General features: G+C 43.8%; 1 protein-coding gene across 7 annotated transcripts in view; it reads left to right on the top strand.

Moving 5' to 3' along the window:
- The window catches only part of PPP1R12B (protein phosphatase 1 regulatory subunit 12B), a 174,369-nt gene that overhangs the window by 92,304 nt on the left and 60,812 nt on the right, over positions 1-21,253 (top strand). For all 7 annotated transcript variants that reach the window (XM_077839524.1, XM_077839522.1, XM_077839521.1 and 4 more), the window contains 5 exons: positions 11,883-11,973; positions 14,633-14,797; positions 16,231-16,414; positions 17,021-17,133; positions 17,618-17,659. In XM_077839524.1, the coding sequence (XP_077695650.1) occupies positions 11,883-11,973; positions 14,633-14,797; positions 16,231-16,414; positions 17,021-17,133; positions 17,618-17,659 (595 nt within the window). The remainder of the gene's footprint in view (positions 1-11,882; positions 11,974-14,632; positions 14,798-16,230; positions 16,415-17,020; positions 17,134-17,617; positions 17,660-21,253) is intronic.

Genomic DNA, 21,253 nt, shown 5'->3' with positions numbered 1-21,253 from the left:
AGTACATACTATTGTAACAAGTGCACTTAATACACATGACTCAGTACAGTATATACAGAGGGCCTAAACCCCCCCAATTTTGGACATCTTCATAAAACTCAAATTGCTGAAAATAACCCCCCTGAATGAATTTAATAAATGCCCCAAAACCAGAAGCCCTACTTACGCAGTTCCCCAAGAGACACAAGCCGTACCAGCAAAAGCACTTCAGTTCTGGTGTAAGTGCATCTGCACCAAAGCTTATACAGGCACAGCTGTGCTGATTACACCTGACTTCCTTTTTAACGGGCATAGCTCTTCTGGTACAAGTTGTAAGTGTAGACCAGGCCTTTGAGCACCTGGTAGTGATAGCCATTCTAAAGGGGCATCTCTGACGTTGAAATTTAATCAGTTTATGCAAGAATTAGGAGTAGTTTAGTTTACTGCTCCTGCCCCTCTCTAATTCCCCTGCTAGTCGGTGCTGGTTTTGCAATCAGTTTCCTATTTTGTAACATCATTTTCTTTCCAGTGTTCCCCTATGAAAGACGCGTCAAAATGGGGGAAGGTGTTGACTGCACAGAGCAAGCTGTTGGTGTATAATCACTTTCAGACGAATGGTAAAATGGTTGGTTTCCCTTATTTTTTTTGAACAAGCGTTGAAACGCTTCAGTGAAGGCACTGCCTATGCTGACGGGAGAACCCTTCCCCGAGAGGCAGTAGCTAGGTTGACAGGAGAATTCTGCAACTGACCTAGCACTATCTACACCAGGAGTTTAGCTGCATTGCTCGGGGTGTGGATTTTTCACACCCCTGAGTGATATAGTTATACCAACCTAATTTTCGAGTGCAGACCAGGCCTAAGTCGCAGGATCAGTGTGAATGACAGTGTTGGGCCTGTGTCTTTCAGGGCTTTGGGGAAAAAGTCCTGGCATTGTTTGCTCCCTCCTATTCTAACATCACACCCTGCTCTTTAAAGAGAGTGCTAGTCTCTCAGATAGACTTTTCTCAAGGGAACAAAGAAAGTTGACTATCACTGGGTAAACATCTCTGGCAAATGCCTTCTCTTTCCTCCTTTCCTTTAATTCCAAAGAGTTCCAGGGATCCATTTGCTAATTAAAGCAGCATGTAGATAGCTAAATAAGTTATGTAATCTATATTAATAACTGAACCCATGCCCTCCTTCGTCAGTGCTGTTAGAAGAGCAGATTTTGGCAAGACCATTGTACCTCATGATTCTTGTTTTTGTCCAGAGTCAGAACACAATGACTCTTCTCGCATAAGTGTGGATGCCTGGTATGGCTGTTAACCCTTCGTGTAATTTTCTAGAGCCGTCTGCAAAGCAGCATGGAAATCTGGTCTCCAGAGGATTAGACTAGAAAAATCAGTTTTTTCAAGTGCTATTTTAGAATGTCAATCCAGAACAGACACTAGAATAAACCACAAGTGTCTCCACACTAAGATTTGAGTGCCTTTCTGTTATCGGGTGTTTCAGATGTTAAGAACTTTGGTTCAATTCAATATTTAAGTTTTGTGTATATGTTAATTTGATCATTTCCATGGATTGCAAGTTTGAACACAAATGGTCTGTACACTATGGACTTCCAATTCTTAAAGTCTCACTATTTAATCTAAAGCAGCGGGTTTTAAACTTTTTGAGCTGAGCATCCCCACCCTCTTTGAGTTACAATTTTTGGTTGTGCCCCCACCAACCCAGACAAAAATACACATGCAAAATTACACTTGACAGCCTACTCATAAACCTAAGAGACCTTAACACAATCTTAATTAAATTACCCACACCTGTAAGTTTCAAATACATAGATACTTACCAATGGCACAGCCAAGGCTTCCTCAGCAGCCGGCTGCTTCTACCTTGCAGTCAGGCTGCACCTCTAGGGCAGGGCTACTACCTGCCCCTTTCCTCTAGCCCCTCAGGTGTTCAGGGTAGGGGAAGGCACGTGCGATGGTCTCTGGGGATGGAGGCTGCCGGGAGTGGAAATCGGCAGATGTTGACACTGACCCACAGGCTAAGGGAGTCAGGGTGCAGGTGGCACTCCCTCCTTGCCCCCCATTGGGGCTGGCCTGGGCCCCACCATATGGGGCTTGCGCAAGCCGCCTTGAATTGCTGCTCACCCTCCCCGAACCCTTAAGGGGGCGTGCCACACAGTTTGAAAATGTCTGATCTAAAGCTTTTCAATTGCCTGAACCGCCTTATACAGTAGTTCTTGTAGAAGTTTGTCAGGGCCTTAGTCACTAATTGGACAGAGTGCTTAGGGCATACCTGCTTAATTAGAAGGGAGAGATTTTTCCTCATGCAGCACACTGGGTAAGCAAAGGACAGCAACAAGTTAAAAGGTCTCCCTGCACATAAAGTGAGTAATCATCCAGCACCTGCTGTTGAAAGCTCTTATCCGCTATGTTCTTACAGTTAATCTCTTTCAGATAAAATTGTCCCTTTTTATAAAAAGCTGGTGGGATGACGTGGGAGGGTCAGGAATTCTTTTGGCTCTCTGATTTTCCAAGTTTGGCAGAGGGTGAGATTGCCTTTGCTTTATCGGAAATCAGGCTGCATTTGTGTTTGGGAAAGGTCGAGGTGTGGGGTGGGGTGTCACTATTCTCGAGAGTCTGGTTTCCTGTACAGAAAGCAAGCAGGTGTACTGCTAGGCTTTCAGCTCCCGGGCTGATTTTGCTCCACAGTGTTCAGGGTGGGGATTTTATTTGGCACCCACGTCCTGCATTTTTGTTCCCGATGAAGAAACTGGAATTTGGACGGATAAGCCCAGGCTGTGGGCTGGCCTGCTGACCTAAAGGGTCCTCTCCGTGGCTTTCTAGCACATGCAGGAATCTAGAGGAATGCGCAGGAGAACTAAGTAGTTCCAGTGTTCTCTGAACTGCTTAGAAGGGACTGGAATAAGGGACAGAATGACACAAACAGCAGGTAAAACTGCCTTTCACTTCTAGATTTTTTTTTGCATCCGAAGTGTTCCCCTTTACCTCTCTTCCTTACTAATCAAAGGCACTGGTGTGTCCTATTTGTTTGCTCGATGTACTTGATAGTGAGGTTGTCTGTCTGTGAGGTGTCCGTTCAGGGTTCTTTCTCTAAATGTGTCTGATTTATATACCACCTCTCCAAAAATATCCCCAAAGGCTAAATACTTACTGGTGTATTTATGGGAGACTATATACAGTGTGGATAGCTGAGAACTATTTCAGCTTAAAAACATGGGCCGTTCATTACATTTGCCTTTACTCCCAGCACCTGCTGGTGAATGCTGCGGGCTGAGTGGTGAATCAGGTAAGTTAGCTGCTCTGCAGTTTTTGTGCGCCAATTTTGGCATAAGCTGCAGCAATAAAGACTAGGTCCCTTCCATTCATCTTGGTGGGAATTACTGTCCCCAAAAGCCCCTGTAGCATTTAATATCGCGTATCTTCAGCATAAAGCTACAGGCTTTGAGTAGGATAAAGGATGACAGTCTTAGCTATCCAGTGTGTATAAATCTGTTACAAGTTATAGAAAATATTGCCAATATTACTAAATAAGCTTCCAACCTGCTGGTTAACTTTTCTTTTGCAAATATTCAGACATTTCTGAAATCTCACAATTCCATAAGGTGGCAGTAGAGGGCTGCTTAACCGTGTCTGCTGGGCATTCGTTGTTGTTCCTGGTTTGTTGTTGCACCCTTTACCCCTCTGATAGCATTTCATTTGTGTCCCCCTTCCGTTTGAATTTCTCATGGTGAGACGTTTCTTCCAGTGTTCAGGCTTCCAGGGGTTGGTTTGTTTTTTCAGGAACTGCTCTCCTTACGGTAAAATAGCTATTGTCAAAGTTCTTCAAACGTCAGTCCTGCTTGCTGTGCACTGCACCTTGTGGAAGGTGACATATGCGTTCACTGCTTTCATTCAAGAAATGCCTCTCGCTCTAAGATGAGAAGCGTGAGAGAGACTTCAAAATCTCTCTGGGCGGGGGCACCCAAGCTGTGACTGGATGAGTGCTACACCTGGCTTACATTCTGCTCCATTTCATGCAACAGCTCCCTCCTTTCACACAAAGGTACAGCCTATGGAGACCGCAGCCCCAGCATGCAATGCTCCATCTGGAGCTGAGCTTTGCACGTTGGGACCTGTAGTTTTGGCATCACATTGCCACTTCTAAGGGAAGTCAACTTGAAAATCCTAACTCTGTCTGGACAACTTTGCCGCTACTGTAGCTGCAACTAACGCTTTAGGTAACTAAACAGCTACTGGAGGGAATTATTTCCATTCTTTCTGTTTACCTTGCACTTGACAGCACTTACGTGTATTTAATTCTTTTCCCCCTGCAGTCAATTAATCTTTCCCTGGCTGAAAAGCTCTACATGAACCAAAAATAACCCCCAAAACCCTCCCAATCATTTTCTGAAGAATATTTAAAATTTAAGATGTACTACAAAGCAAGCCCAATCAGAAACTGTATGTAAAATTTTTTATTTTTTTAGAAATCAGTCTAAGGGGCACCCTCACTTCACATTTTTTCAGGTTTCTCTATAGGGTTTAGTCAACAATTGGTTTGGGGGAAGGTGTCAGCCAAATTATTAATTGAGTGTGGTTTAGCCTTTTGCATTATCCAAAACAGTCACTAGCTTTAATTCCTTGCTGTTTTCCTCCCTGCTGTCTTCATGAGTTTTCCTGAATTAGTCCACACTCCATGCCACTGTTTCATTTCCTCATCCCATTGGAAGAATATGGAGCACCTGATGCTGATGGACAGCCAGCACTTGGGTCCCCTAGCAAAGCGCTTATTTGTACTGCAGTAACTCCAAGGAGCCCTGGTTATGGACAAAGCTGTACAAACACAGAACAAAGCCAGTCTCTACCCCGAGAGAGTCTTCAGTCTAGAGACAAAAGCCAACAGGTGGATACAGATAGATAGGGGAGCACAGTGAAGCAGTGAGAAAACACTAGGTGGCATGACAGGCAGCTGGCTCAGCACACCAGCTGCCTAACAGTTGTCCAAGTCTTCGTAAGCATTGCAGCAAAAGAGGAAGAATAAAGGAGCACTTGTAGTTTGAAAAGGAACTGACACCGATCGCAAGTCCTCTGAACCTTCTGATCTTGGGGGGTCAGGCCTTCATTGTATCAGGTACAACTGAGCATATGGAGAATTTCAGCTTTATTTTTGTCACCCTTCTAATCATGCTTCAAAACAGATCATCCAGCTCTTGAACATTTAAACCTTTTTATGTTAAGACTTTCACATTCAGGCTGAAGCAGGGTGACTAGTCATAGACTGGCAGAGTTCAGTTTCTGTTTTTTATTGTTTTAACAGATATTGATTTTTAAAGCAGTTTTTTTATTTTTATCTTTTTTTTAAATATAAACTTCACAGGTGTGGGAAATGATGAGGGGTCAGGCATTTAATGACCGTAGACTTTGAGATAGGAAAAAGTTAAAGCTTTATAAACTGTTAAAGCAAAAATTGTCAACCTCACATCAAAGTATACAAAGTAAATATCCTTAAATCAACAAATCATACCTGTTACTATTCATTTGCTAGTCCATTTGTAATGAGCCTACTTCAGAAATCTAAATCACTGGATTTTTACTCTTACGTTTCCAAGCAGCATTTTTTTTTACTTTGTCTATCTGTAAATTTTGATAATTACCGGTGGAAATATTTTTGTCAGCTTGTGTGTACGGTGAAATCAACATTTACCAACACTTACCAATAGAAAATCGGATTCTTCCAGGCCTAACTATTCACCACAGTCTAAACTAATGTTAAGGCAGAACCACCAGGGACTGAAAATAGGGTATGGCCTGTTCAAACAAGCTGTTTAGAGTAAGCTGAGGCACACTTAGAGTATTAGATCCTGAAATCTTATCCCCTTGTCCTCAGCTTATTAAATCACTCACCATTGGCAGGCTCAGGCCTTTCTGATTTTCTGCTTAAAGTGCTTGCAGAGTCTGACATGTCTCTCACTCCTGCCTGTCAGGTATCCCTAAATGTTCCTCAGATGGCTTTCTGTGGCTACTGATTTAATCAGTATTTATAGTTTGATGCATGAGATGTGTTCGTGCTAGGGTGGAATAAATGAAGCAAAGAATAGGAGCGTTCCCTGTCTGCTTTTTTGTGTGATCAGGAGAGTAGCCTTTTTGCCTCCTCCCCAGTAAGACTGGTTATTGATTTGCTGTCTACTGCATAAAATATGTATCTGTATAATGGATTGTATTTTGGGAACTGTTATCAGCGCTGTTTCCTGCAGTGCTTGCGTCTGGCCTCCCCCGCAAAGCTTGCAAGCCGTTTGTTAGCAAATGGCAAGTCTCTCCCTACCTCAAGCTTGCGGGGATAGCTGCGACAGTGCAGGTTTCCGTTAGTTTCCAAGGGAGACAGTGCTGATCCTGCAGGATTTCGCCACCTTTCCTAAAATCTCCAAGCTTGTCCTGACCTTCAAGCTGCTATGCAGGCCTGCATTAGGAGGTAACGTTTATGCTTTCTCTGTGCTATCCTACCAGAAGAGTTCCTTTCTAGGGATAATGGATTTATTTTGTAAAATGCTGCCATTTAAGAAAAATCCTTGGTTATTAAAAAGCATAGTGGGTTAGCTGCCTTGTCACAAGTCCCTGAAGATGCTTAGCAATGTTATAAATATCTAAAGTGGCAGATTCCTGCTCCGCTTTTTTAGCTGAAAAGATTAACATGAAATTGCTGCATTATTCTGAATAGTGATACTGTACCTTTAGGAGCAGGAACTCGAAGTGCTGGCTTTATCTATGGGCTGAACATTTGCAGATTACGTAGCTGTTCAGGGTTCAGTAACCCATGCTATTCATAGCCAGAGATGTCATGAAGCAAAATTCAGCTTTGGCTTCTAAGAAAATAAAACAAACAGATCTCTAGGCTATCCTGTAACACTGTCTATTAAGGACATTTCAGAGAGTCAGTCATGAGCTAGAGAGGTGGGATTTAAGGAGGGCGTGGGCCCAGTACATTGGGGGAGTTCCAGGTAGAATGAGCCACATGAAATATAGCCCTTCTCTGTCAGCAACAGTGCCATTGTTGAAATGAATGGAAATCATGTACTTATTGTCTGCACAAAATGCATTTATTCTTAGTATTATTATTGGTGTGAGAATATTGGTCTTTGTATGGACAGGTAGGATAACGAGGGGTTTTACAAGGGTGTGGCTCCTTTGTAACTAAGGCCATGTCTATACAAGCAGCGGTGCAGCTGTACTGAGTCTGGTGAAGGTGCTCTATGCTGATGGCATGCCGAGCTCTCCTGTCGGCAAAATGAAACCACCTCCGTGGGCGGCAGAAGCTCTCCCACCGACATAGCGCTGTGCACGCAAGCGTTTATCAGTGTAATTTGTCGCTCACACCCCTGAGTGACATAAGTTATGCCAACACCGGCTGTCGTGTAGACATAGCCTAAGTTTTTATGATAAATGCATACTCTGGGTTTATAACTCTTTCCAGCTGAATGTTGTCAAATGCCCTGTGATGAAAGAGACAGCCTGGGAGTTAAATGAAGACAAATGTTTAACTTCCAGGGTTACTGAGTTTTGACCCACACGAACCGTGATATCCTTAGGGCAAAGGGCCCTTCGTCATTACTACTAGAATAGAATACTGATTCTTCAGACAGACAAGGTGGGTGAGGTGGTATCTTTTACTGGACCAAATTGTTGGTGAAAGACAAGCTTTCAAGCTACACAGCCGCCTTCTTCAGCTGGATGGCGATGTTTCCGCCAGAAGTGGCGGGCTGCTGATAGCTAGGAGGACTACATCTACATGCCTATAGGCATTGACTTGGATGGCTGGACCCTGAAAGATGCTTGTGCTAATACAGGCTAGCAAGGAGGAAACGAACACTTTTAACCCAAGTATCTTAAACTGCTGTATTCCACAGGCAAATTCGCCTCCCTCTCCAGTATCTCTGGGTAGCCCAAGGGTTACCATGTTGTTTCTTCTGCAGTGTTTCTTTTCGCTTAGGTCTCACTTGGAAGGTGTTTCTCTCCATGGCACGTTCTCACCTTGGAGACACTGGGCTCACAGGCTAACAAGCTGACCTGCCCCCAGTACTTTGGGTTCACCAGTCTGTGTGCTCACTTTCACTGCTGCCCATTCTGTGCCCCATCCTGAATCTCCCCTTCCTTCTTTGCAGGCAACATTTTATTGTTGCCCTTTTGACCCAAACAGTTAAACCACAGGACCCTGAATATTGGCAGTTTTAGGAGAAATTGATGGAATCAGGTGTGTTCTTTAGTGCAATCCTGTTCATATACAAAGAATGAACATAAAGTCTTGTTTCCCTGAACACAATAGGTCTCAAACAGCAGGAGACAGTTCCTTTGGTTGCAGAATATGCCTCTTTCCAGCCATTACTCTATCCAGAAGCACTTAGCTTTGTGTCAGGTTCACACTAAAGTGCTTCTATGGCTGCATCTAGGGCATGGGTTCTCACAAGAAAAATTTTGGTGGCCTCAGAGTACAGCCACTGACTCTTGCTGGTGGCCACTCTGACAATTTTTCCTAAAATACTTAATTAACTTACGGAAAAACAAACAAATATGCACATACACATGTCCAAATCATTGTAATTTATTTATGTAGAGTTTTTTTGCAGACAAAATAATCTACAGTTGTCTCTGTTCTTTACTGAACCTAAATAGAATAGAAACACAAATAAGGTGCTCCCTACCCACCTCCCCATCCAGGACTTAATTTGTCCTCCAGCTTGCTGGGGCTGCGCAAGTCTGCTGTGAAAAGTAGTATTAACATATATATAAATATCACTTTTCACAGTAGCCGACTTACTAGCTAGCAAACACCCGACCGAACCGTCACTAGATGTGCTGCTTGTTGATTGAATTTACAGACTCAAGGAGACATCCACTGAAAGAAAAAACTGTAAGAGCAGTGTGGAGTTGTTCACTTTTTAGCTTTGAAATAGCTACTCTACACAGCAATGATGTGGTTGAGCCATGTCTGATAATAGTTACCCTCTCAGACATTTACAGTAACTTTAGGTGAGCTCCAGAAATAACACTTCTGCGATGAGTGATGGAAAATACGTGTGCAAATGAAGGCCTGCATTTTCAAAAGCCACTAGTGATTTTGGGGGCATCTCAATCTTCGGGGGTTCAACCTGAGACCTCTTAAACGGGTCTGATTTCCAGAAGGTACCAAGCACCCGCCCTCTGGAAACCAAGCCCCTTCAAGGTGTTGCATGTTGGGCACCCAAAATCTCTAGTCATTTTAAGAAAATCTTGGCCTAAGCCTTTGTAAATGTGGGGATGAAAGGAAAGCTTTGCAAAATGTGCTGTCCTGATGTCCCTTTGGGCCTCTACTGTACCCCATACACACAGCTTCCTGCTCATGAATGCATCACAAATATGTTAACACCAGGATATCCTGGTGATTATTCAAGTACTACATACATCTTAGGCAGGGCTTCCCAGCAGTATTAAGACTCCTCACAGGTGCAACTCTTTAGAAGACTTGTTGATCCCACCCCCAGCATCTGGTGTCCTTTTAATTCTACCCACTTGTACACAGGCATTGTCTCAATTTACATGATCACATCCTGTTTCTCAAATGCAGTATATTAGACAGTTTAGGGAAAAGTCTTGGATACAAACGTGGAGCATGCTGTAATTTTTCATGTTTATTCAAACTTTGTTGGAATGGTCCAGTTATCTTCATTTATTTAGACTTTCCATGGGACTGATGTCTTACTGGTATGTATTTTACTCATTTAGCAAGTCCTACAGTTTCTGCAGCATGCAGCACAGCAAACCTTAGGTGCAGTTCAGAGCAGTAAACTAACATATCTACTTAACTACAAACAAAGGACCTGGGGATTACAGTGGATGAGAAGCTGGATATGAGTCAACAGTGTGCCCTTGTTGCTAAGAAGGCCAACGGCATATTGGGCTGTATTAGTAGGAGCATTGCCAGCAGATCGAGGGAAGTGATTATTCCCCTCTATTCAGCACTGGTGAGGCCATACCTGGAGTATTGTGTCCAGTTTTGGTCCCCCCAACTACAGAAGGGATGTGGACAAATTGGAGAGAGTCCAGCGGAGGGCAATGAAAATGATTAGGGGGCTGGGGCACATGACTTATGAGGAGAGGCTGAGGGAACTGGGGTTATTTAGTCTGCAGGAGAGAAGAGTGAAGGGGGATTTGATAGCAGCCTTCAACTACCTGAAGGGGGGTTCCAAAGAGGATGGATCTAGACTATTCTCAGTGGTGGCAGATGACCGAACAAGGAGCCATGGTCTCAAGTGGCAGTGGGGAAGGTCTAGGTTGGATATTAGGAAACACTATTTCACTAGGAGGGTGGTGAAGCACTGGAATGGGTTACCTAGGGAGGTGGTGGAATCTCCAGCCTTAGAGGTTTTTAAGGCCCAGCTTGACAAAGCCCTGGCTGGGATGATTTAGTTGGTATTGGTCCTGCTTTGAGCAGGGGGTTGGACTAGATGACCTCCTGAGGTCTCTTCCAACCTTGATCGTCTATGTTACGTGATTTATATATGCTGGATAAATTTCACTACTGCTCTGTTGTACTTAATACGTTGCAACTGTACTCTTCATATAAATGACTTTAACTGCCTCTGGGTGCTATGCAGAGTAGAAGACTCTCCACTTGTCTAAGGTTGTACAAAATGTATATCATACTGATTTAGACCGTCCTTATGCTTTGGTGTGCAACCTTCACTTTGTCTCTTCCTGGTTTGAGTGCTTAACCAAACAGGTATTTTTCTCAACAGTCACATTTATTTAGGAGGAGGGGAGCAATAATCAGAATGTAGAAATGTGTGTTTGGCTAGATGTGGCCAGACCACCCTATTCCATGCACCTACAGGAGCAAGCCGCTTGTCTTTAGGACTAATTCACTTGCAGTTTGTACAGTACAAGACACACAGTGAATGAAGCAAGAATTTCCACAACCCCTTGTCTCATTCATTGTGCCTTCAACTAGTTGATCACTGTCCAGCTGAGTACAAAGGCTAATACTGGAAACTTCAGAGAAAGGTACAAGAAACCCTTGATAGACCATTATGAAATAACCTGCCTATAGGGAAAGGTTTTCCTGCAACACCTATCATTTAGTAGATGGCTTATGCCCTGAAGCAGGAGGGTTGATAAACCTTCTAAAACTCTTTAATCGTGTCTGTTGTACAGGTATTTTCTCATATAAACATCTAATCTTTCCATGCATTAACTATGCTGTGTACAGTGGTTTCTTCTGTCTGCTTTAAATGGATCACCTTTAACTCCAAGAGGGTTGGGTGGGTTTACTCCAATATGTATGCTGGAGTGAGTTCCTTTAGTACGGCTGTATTTCGGGGGTTCTCTCTCTTCAGAAAGCCTGCACTTCAGCACAGGTCCACTGTAACAGATTTCCTACTGATAAAACCAGAATTTTAACTTCTAAGTGGTCACATTAGATCTGTGCGTATTCCAAGAAAGCATTAGTTGTGACAGAAAGGCAAGTTGAAGGCTGTGAGGAACGCACAGCAGGAGTTGTTTACATTCTGAAGTCTGATTGTGAATGAGGTTACACGTTTCTGGATTTATTTAATTCTGTATCGAGACTTGAAGGAGGTAGGGGTGTACGGGATCCCAGACAGTATGCAGAGTGAGCCTTTAATGGGGTTGGCTTACAGGGGCGCATAGACTGTGTCGAACAGGTTAACGTTGCAGAAGTCATTGCTTGAAGATACTACAATGAACATGGTAGTTGCAGCAATCAGCCAGGTGCTGGGTGGCCCTAGGAAAGCAGCAGCGTGTGTGCTAAACGGGAGCAGAAGGTGTACTTTCCACTGACTACATTAAAACACTGTAGTGTGTATGAAATGGTGTGACTTGCAGATCAGAAGTGTCTGATTTTAAGTGTTCCTGACTCTTTCTTTCAGGTCGTATCTGACTCCTGTGCGGGATGAGGAAGCAGAGTCACTAAGGAAGGCCCGATCCAGACAGGCCCGCCAGACTCGTAGGTCTACACAGGTGCGGAGTGAAATTCCTGGTGGCCTTCCAGCAGAGTAGCAGGCTAATGGGCAGTGGTATCTAGTTCTGCTAGTCCATCACCATACGCGGTTGGACTTGTCTGGGTAAACAGGAGGGGAATTGGGTGGTGGCCTACAAAAGGTGCCAAGGCAACTCTACAGTCCTTTGATCGGAGAAGTCTTTGTACACCACTTGGGTCTCAGAGCCCTTTACAGACTAAGTGACCACAAACAATACACAAGGGGAGGGGTGGCCAACCTGAGCCTGAGAAGGTGCCAGAATTTACCAATGTACATTGCCAAAGAGGCACAGTAATATGTCTGCAGCCCCATCATCAACTCCTGCCCCCAGCGTCTCCTGCCTGCCAGCAGCCCCGCCGATCCGCGCCTCCCCATCCCTTCCCGTGCCTCCTGCCCACCACAGTCAGCTGTTTCACAGTGTGCAGAAGGCTCTGGGGGAGGAGCGAGGGCATGGCAGGCTGAGGGGAAGGAGCAGGAGCCTTGGGGGAAGGGGTGGAGTGGGGTCAGGACCTGGGGCAGAGCCGCCGCGGGTGGAACAGTGAGCACCCCTGGTACATTGAAAAGTTGGCGTCTGTAGCTCCAGCCTCAGAGTCGGCACCTAGACAAGGAGCCTCGTATTAATTTCTGGAGAGCCGCGTGCAGCTCCGGAGCCGCAGATTGGCCACCCCTGCACAAGGGTCATTTAATTTGCTGAAGTGCAGCCACTTATAGGGTGAAACATGACATCCTTCTAACAGCCAACAAGAATGTCACACAGTTCGGAACAGAAAACAAACACATCCATTTTAAACTTCAAGAAGAAATGGGTTAGCAGATCGCAGTTCTCCAGCTCTGAACTTGGCTGGGACAGTTTTCAAGGATGTGTGAGCAGCTCTCTAAAGATCTCTCAGTGTTTGTTACAAATACTGATTGTCTTTGTTTGAAGTGATTACAACCAGGCAGACATCCAGTTCACATCCTTGCCATTCAAACATTTTACCTCAAAACTGTGTAAAAACAAGCTATATATTTGAGCTACATAAGTGCAGGAAAATAAGGCCACATGCTGAAGGCAGCGTGTATGTATATGTTGATTTAACTCATCAGTATTTTTAAATTACTTCTCTTTTTACAGGTAGGAAGTCCAAAATGACTTGCTAGTTTGGTTTTGGTGGGGGAGGGAACAAAGCAGTCTCATTTTAATATTTCTACTGATCAGTGTTCTAATGGAGAAAATAGAAATGATCACATTACTATGAATTTACACTGACATGAGGACCATCCCAAAATTCGAGAAAAATATGGGTGGTCTGTTAGAGGCACAGGTGCCATCACTAATCCCATAAGAATCCCCCTGTCTGCGTGGTTACCAGCTTCAGTAAACATACCAGAAGAGTAGACTAAGTTGTCACCCATTATTGCAAAAATGTGTAATAAAGTGTTTGTAATATGCCTGCCGATGTTTTTGTGGGCTGAAGTCAGACACACAGCAGCATCAGAGGGAAATTCAGAGAGTAGGCTGAATCAGATTTCTTTGAATATAACTCTAGGCACCCATCCCATTAAATTAAACACCACAAAGTGAATTTAAACCAAGAACTGCCCATAAATATATCCAGCTCAGCCCATGTCATTCACAGCAGCCTTAGTGAAAAGAGAAGGAAGGCTAACCGATCTCGGCTCTGGTGGATCAAGGCTTGCATTCTGTCTTGCACTGCAGTCTCCACTCAGACAGCTGTGCCTCTTTCCACAACACCATGGGCTTCATATCTATCAGCCGCACAATTTAAAAATTCAAAAACAAATGTACTTAGTCTATGTACAACAGTGGCCCACAGAACCCAAGAGGGGTAAACTTTCCAGAAATCAATCTAGTGTTCAAGGTCTCTTTCCAAGGATCTGGCTCCTTAACACCCATCTCCAAGGAAGGTTGGGGGGTGTTATACATTCAGAATGGGAATTAATCTGTCTGGTAGTCATGTGAATTATGATGAGATTGTTGCCATATGGGGTTAGTCCTTTCTGTGTTTATAGGAATATTACTTCCCTGTCTGAATTTGGTAACTTTACACATTGAAGCCTGTAGTTGATGGTTACCATTTGTGGCTTAGTCTAGAGTACATCAGACTGAACCACCATCAGAAGTGTGTGTGTGTGTGTGTGTGTGTGTAATAGAATAAAAAGTAAAATCCTGTGATGAGAAAGTGGCTGGAGAAAATATATATTGGGGTGCTTTAGTCCAGACACTCAGACGGGCACATCTGGTGAGCTCTAGTAAGTGTTCCTGGGAACAGTTAATTCAACATAGCCCTTCCAGATGTATACAAGCTAAGGCTACAGTTCTGGTTTCTGGTGACATTGCAAGCTCCTTTGCTCTTCACTCTTACAGCTTGATGCTCTGCACTGAGTTTGCTTCTGAGGAGTCCAGTGATGATGCAAGTTAGCTGAGAAGTATTAAGTGCTGTCCCAATCTATTACTTTATATAAGGTAGGGGCAAGAGAGCTCCGTCAGGATCAAGACCCATTGTCCTAGGCAATGTAGACAGGTGGTACCTGTCTTGAAGAACTTGCTATCTAACTAAAGAGAAGGTTTTTGTCAGGTCCATGATGCACATAACAAATCAGCATGTGTAACTGATGCAGTCTTACCCCTTTCCCAGGGTGTGACACTCACAGACCTTCAGGAGGCAGAACGAACTTTCAGCCGGTCTCGAGTGGAGCGGCAAGCTCAGGAACAACAAAGTGAGAAACCCGAGAGCACTGAGGACAGCAGTGAGAGACGGGAGGAGACTCGGCCCTGGTGGAATAGAAACCAGGATGAGGAGGTGATCTCTCTATCCGTACTAGCTGCTACTTGAGAGTTCAGTGGTTTGGGACAACTGAGATAGAGTAAAATTCTTCTGTCTCCTTGTGGAATTGCTACTAGGAGGATTAATTCAGTCAGAAATAACCCAGGCCTGATTAATCTAGACATGTGGGTACTTGGAAATTTAGCTGTGTGTAGTGTTGCCATATTATGGCTCATCTATTCCTTTGTTCTCAACTTGACATAACACTTCTCTTGTCAGACAAAATAAATCATGAAAGTAACAATACCATGGAATGCAAAGGCTAATAAAAGGAGAATTGTGCCACAGTTCCTCTCTTCTGGCAATAAGGGTCAGGACTGAAGCCTAGCATCTGAAGAAGTGGGGTTTTTTACCTACGAAAGCTTGTGCCCAAATAAATCTGTTAGTCTTTAAGGTGCCACCGGACTCCTCATTGTTCTAGCCTTAATATTCCTCTACAGATGTTTTGAATATAGTTGGTGGATTCAGGTGATTGTGGGGGCGGGAGGGCAGGGATAGAGAAGTCTCATAGGAGGTCATCATCTCCCCAGGCATTACATTTATTTGGACTCTTGAACCCAAGGGGCTTTTCTTACATAGAGAATACTTATTGCAAAATGAACATCCAGCTGGAGTTAAGTCAATGAAACCACAAGAAGTATTGTAAACAGATGAGTTATGGTCCATTGGCTTGACTTCCTATGGAAAGGATTGAGTTGAATTAACCAAGCCTGTTACACAACTGTTAATCTTATCACTGGCATGTACGCTTGTTTTACATGGAAGCTGATTAACAACCACATGACAGGAAAAGAAGCCTGAATCCAGAAACTCTTTAGTAGATATTACACACCTAGCAAGCACCCTGGAAGTCTCTGATATTTCTACTAATCATCTTCTATAGCCCAGATTGGCTTTTCCCATAAAATGTGCTCACAGCTTTTTGCAGCTCCCTATCTTATCCCACTGCGAACAAAGTCCTGTGGTGATGGTCTCCTATATCTCTGGAGGAGTGACATTACAGTACTGACCAAACACTTTACTGGGGACAGATATATAATGGTCCTGTCTCTTTTGTCCCCTTTAGACTCTGGACGGTTTGTTTCTATAAAGGATACCTGCTAGTCTTGGCAGTATGGGTCAAGCAAGGCTGCTATTCTGTCTTCAAGCTGTGTTCAGATTGTGCCTGTGGAATCCAAAATTACTTTAAAAACAAACAAAAACCCGTTTTTTCTTCTTCCACTCACCCCAGCTCGATGGAATGCATTTTATGCTGTTTTCCTAATCTGTCCTCTGTGGCAAGGTGTGGTTTATCCAACGGCAGTGTGAAGGGCTGTAAATGTCAAGTGATTACATCCATTAGCTAAAGTCCAGCTCTCCTTGTCGTTAGCTGTCTGCTAACCTTTATTAATGGCTCTGTTTATTTACAGTCTGTCTATCGGCGATTAAGGTGTCCAGCACAAACAGACAAACTCACAACACCAGTATCTCCCTCTACGTCGGCCCCTTCTCTTTACACAAGTTCTCACCTGGCCCAGACAAGCAGATCTCTGGGCCCTGATTCTTTGAACCCAGAAGACTTCCAAAGCACGGCCACTGAGATGGAGAAGAATGGTATGTACCTCCTAAAATGAGAAGACAACCCAAGCATTTCAGGTTAAGGTGTTTAATGAATAAGCAATATGCTCAGTGTACATAGCCTGAGATTCTAGGTTTATTTCCTGTTCTTCCAGCAGGGGGCTGGTACAGGTGGGCTGCCAGCTTGTCAGATGTGTATGTGAACAGAATGACTGAAAGAAGGTATCCAAGTCCCTTATGAAGTGGTCCATTTTTATTGCCTTTGCAGACATGAATAAGAGGTGGTGGCTTTTCTTTTGACCATCTACTGGGAGGGAACATCTAGATCCTCCAGGAAGCGGTGGTAGAGAACTTGACTAATGTAATTCCTCCCTGAGAATCCTGATAAGCAAATGCCCCTGCATGGTGTTGGGAGCTATGCAGATAAAGGGACAACCACTGTCTGGGCCAGTCTAGAAGAAAGGAGTGCAAAATATCAGGTGTAGTGGGGAATAAACATCTCTTATGTTTAATGACTGAGGTGTAGTACAACATGAGCCCTTTTCTTGGTGATGGAAACCAGTTTGAAAATGTTACCAGGGCTTTGAGAAAAGCACACAGGTAAATCATTTAAACCAAAGCAGTCTGTCCTTGTTTGGCTAGAGTGTGAAGATCAGGATTTAGATGATAGATCTCCAAACAAGCAGTCAATCCGAGAGAGGCGGCGGCCAAAGGAGAGGCGAAGAGGCACTGGAATCTCTTTCTGGACAAAAGATGTGAGTGACCTTGTTGGGGTGGGAGAAAAGGGAATTTGGTCTACAGCATTCCAAATGGATTTGCTTCTGGTTATGAATAGGACATCTATATCCTGTTAGCTTAGTGTATAGGCCTGAAAGGTGCCAGGAAGAAAAGCTCTGTGTAAGCTTGAAAGCTTCTCTCTCTCACCAAAAGAAGCTGGTCCAGTAAAATATATTACCTCACTCACCTTGTCCTTTAAAGTTTATCAAATGGGAGGTAATTGGAGAAGCTTTGAGATAAGCGCCATCCCCTGCCTTTGAGAATCTGCCTTTGATTACTGAGACGTAAAGTTCCTTTTTACACTCCCTTTCTCAAAATCTTTCCACCGTTACCTAGATATCAGGAATCCACACCTCTCTGTCTTGAAAAGTCTAGTCACCTAAATATCAGGAAGTCCAAACCTTGCTGCTATGGAAGTTATAACCCCTACATGGCTACATTCATTTTCTTCTTCCTCTCTAGGATGATGAGGTTGATGGGAATGAGGAAGTGAAGGAGTCTCGGGTAAGTGAGGATCCAACGATGTAGATTGTCTTAATATCTACCTTACTGTTATCTACATTTTGATGGCAGCAGGACTGCTGTGAATTCACTTGTATTTGTTAGGAAAAGTGTGTCTGTCTGAACAGCACATTGCCTCCAAGCCTGGTATTCGCTCCAGTTCTGTGGAGCAGATTGCTTGCTGATCTTTCCTTGGGAAGATATGGCGCACATACACATTGAATCTGCTGTTCTATGAGGTCTGTGTAGTCTGATTGTCAAGGAAACCTGAAGGGTTGTGACAGAGGCTGTGGGATAAAGGCTGTGCTAGGGGTCTAATATACTGTATCAAAAGGCTGACTGCAGAATTTGGGAAGTGTGGCTGTCACAGGTTGCAAGGGAAGCAGAGATCTCTCACCTCAGAATGTGGCTCAATAGAGTAAGAGGGATTCATTCTAACTTAGAAAACAAGTATATCTGTACTTGCCATGCCTGCACCCTTGTCTTGTTCTGGGTTTCAGGCTTTCTATTCTTCTATCCCCTACAACTGGAACAATCTCTCTATTCTCCAAATTTCTTCAAATCCCTCTTCCTTTCTTTCATCAATAATTGCCAAACCTTCCATTGCCTGAACAGTCTAGTATCTTGCCTTGTTTTTGGTCTTGTCTGTCCTGGGCTGAGAGATGCTTGGGGCCAGGAACATGTCTTAGTCGGTTGAACAATGTTTGTTCCGAAACCATCAGTGCATCATTTGTTAGACTGAGAAAAATAACAGCTGTTCAAGGCTCCAGAAGTACTTCACTGGTGGTTGACATCAGGTGCCAGCATGGGCATATGATTTTATTGTTTAAAAAGAACCCAATTTCATTCAATGCAAATGGCTTTTTTCACATATTTTGCTATCCAGATCATTTTGCGGCATGGCGGCCGGTAGCACTACATTTTAATCAATTGTTGAGGGATCCATATTCAATTCTGTGGTGTTACAAATGAAGTTTTCTTTGTCATAGACTTTGACTCGGCCATAAGACTTTGACTTTGTCATAGACTTTGACGTTTTCTTTGACTCGGCCTGATACAAGTGAATCTGATCGGGATGACTGCTTATCTTACAACTGCATAAAGTTGCTTGTGCGAGCCTTCCCTTGTAGAGCACTAAAAACATGGAACTCAAGATGTTCTTCCCAGACTCTGTATTGTAGACAGAGCAGTAGCGCCATAATTCCCATTGTTAGAACCTGTTTTCAGTTGCCTAAAGATTACCAGACTTTAATCGTCTGAGCTGAAATGTTCCATGCCAGGGGTCTGCCTGAAGCTGAAACTTTCTGGGCAGTTTCAGCCAAACCTGTTCAGCAATTTCAGAGAATGACATAAGGGGGAAAATACATTGGGGAGTGTGTACGTGTGTGTGTATACACACGCACACAGAGTCCACCTTTTCTCTGGGAAGTTCTCTGGAAACAGGAACTTGAAATTTGGCAGGCTGGTGGCCTTTGAGCTAGATGTTCCTGTGAAAAGCTGGCCAAGTTATAAGCCTTTGAAAAACCTCAGTTATTACATGCTCACTAGAGACGACTTAGAGTGTAGCTGCTAAAATCTCACCAAAATCTGCCCACAATGAGCATGCTCCAACCCCTCACAGCTCCTGCATGTGACCAGGCTGCTCATGACTATCCCCACAGAGCAACAGAGTATGGACCAGCTCAAAGTTGTGGGAACTAAACTCGTCTTTCTATGTAATTGCTGCTCTGGGCTGGGTTGTGACCGGGCACCAGAACTGAGAGCAGGCAGCTGGACCAGGGGGAGGAAGAAGCTTGGACAGGGAGGAGCCAGTTGGCGGGGGGTGAATGGGAAACTGATATAATAAGGTGCTGGTGTACCGAGGGGATGACTGGAAGCCTGGGTGGAATGGAGCAGCAGATCAGATTAGAACTGGGATGGGAAGCCTGAGGAGTGGAGACTTGGATGGGTAGGCAAGGGGAATGGGACTGGAATGAGGAGCCGGGGTGGGAAAGATCCAGGACCTTGACAGGTTGGAGTGGACAAGGCTGAAGGTGTCAAGTTTGGGGAAGGCAGGCAGAAGTCTGGTTCCACTAAATGACACACCCTTCAGAGCCTGGAATGGACTCCAGTATTCCTGAGTCCCACCCATTCCTCGGTGGTTAGTAAATATCTGTGAAACCCATGGGTAAAGTGTCCCATCCCCTTCTAGCACTGATCCATAGATGGGATGACAACCTATGACTGCTAGCAGTCACTCGCTTAGCTCAAGTGGCAGAGGTCTGTGCAGTGTATCTAAAGGTTTTCAGTGGAATTTCTATATTAGTTTGCTTTTTAAAAAAACACATTAAATTATACAAACTATGTTTAAAAACCAAGCATTCTCCTGCTGAAAATCGATCACTCAAAAACTGGGAAATTCCAGAGTTAAGGTTGTTTTACCGTAACCCCCTTGTGCATATGCATCATGATACAGTTGTTAGTTACGTTATCATCATGTTTTTTCCACAGGATCCCTGCCTCTTCATCCCAGTCTCGTTTTCTTTCACTACCTTGTCCAATTGTCTTCACTTCTCAGGTGTCTCATCCCAGTCTCCTTGTCCAGCCGGTCCCCGTTCAGTTTCTGCACAATGCTGCATTGAGTGACAGGTTTTTATAGGCATGTTGCTGTACTGAGAGAAATACTTGGTATAGTGATAAAGAATGTAGAGGGCGGTTCTGCACTGCTGTTGGGAGAGAGAAGCCCTTACTACTGGATGTGTGCCAGAAAACCTGGAAGATCAACAAATATTTGGACTTGGATAATCTGGATGCAAAATTTAGATGACCATTTTGTTTGGGCAAAAAAGATGGAAGAAAAATATAACTTAAAATAGCAAATTTTATATAATGTAAGTAGAATAAAAGGTGGTGATTAATAGAGAAATTATTTTCCTGCAGTTCTTTTCAGTGGAATTCTGTCTGGCTCAAAAATGTCCCTTGCTCAGAAGTTCCAAAGCTGGCCCAATGGGCATTTAAGCTTTTTGTAACTCAGCTCTGTGCCAAGTATTTCTCTCAGTACAGGAACATGCCAATAAACTTGTCTGACAGTGCAGCATCTTAAAGAAATACTGCCTGTAAACCTGGCCTGCGTACAAATACAGTGAAGCACCTTTGTGAATGCTTACTTGGTAAAGTTATAAACTTCCAGGACAACGAGAGGTGAAGAAGAAAAGGCCTGTTTACATGAACTTCTGGTATCAGCCCAGAGAATGCTTCACAACAGCAATGTTAATGGATTTGACCCTTTACACAGAAGTGAGTCAAATAGCTGTGGGTTTAACACACTTCTGTTTGTATTGAATGTTATCCTATTACTATTTTCTAAAAGTTTCCTGACTATTTGAAATTGCTGCTACAACCATCCAGCCAAACTCTGTTCCACATTATTTACCTTTTTGAGTGTCTTGTGTCTTTAACACAGTGTCATTGGACGAGGCTGTAGGAGTTTGTGCTCCAACTCATTTTTATTAAAAAGAGTTAAAGAAATTCAGCCCTTCTACAGGATAAGCTAGAAATTCAAAGTGAAACCTGATGCATCTGAGAATCCTTTCATTGAACTGCAGCTGCCGTTTGACA

This window comes from Eretmochelys imbricata, chromosome 21 (assembly GCF_965152235.1).
Source record: "Eretmochelys imbricata isolate rEreImb1 chromosome 21, rEreImb1.hap1, whole genome shotgun sequence".
Taxonomy (NCBI): domain Eukaryota; kingdom Metazoa; phylum Chordata; order Testudines; family Cheloniidae; genus Eretmochelys; species Eretmochelys imbricata.
Note: the sequence above shows the minus strand (reverse complement) of the source record. Positions and strands in the feature narration are given on the sequence as shown.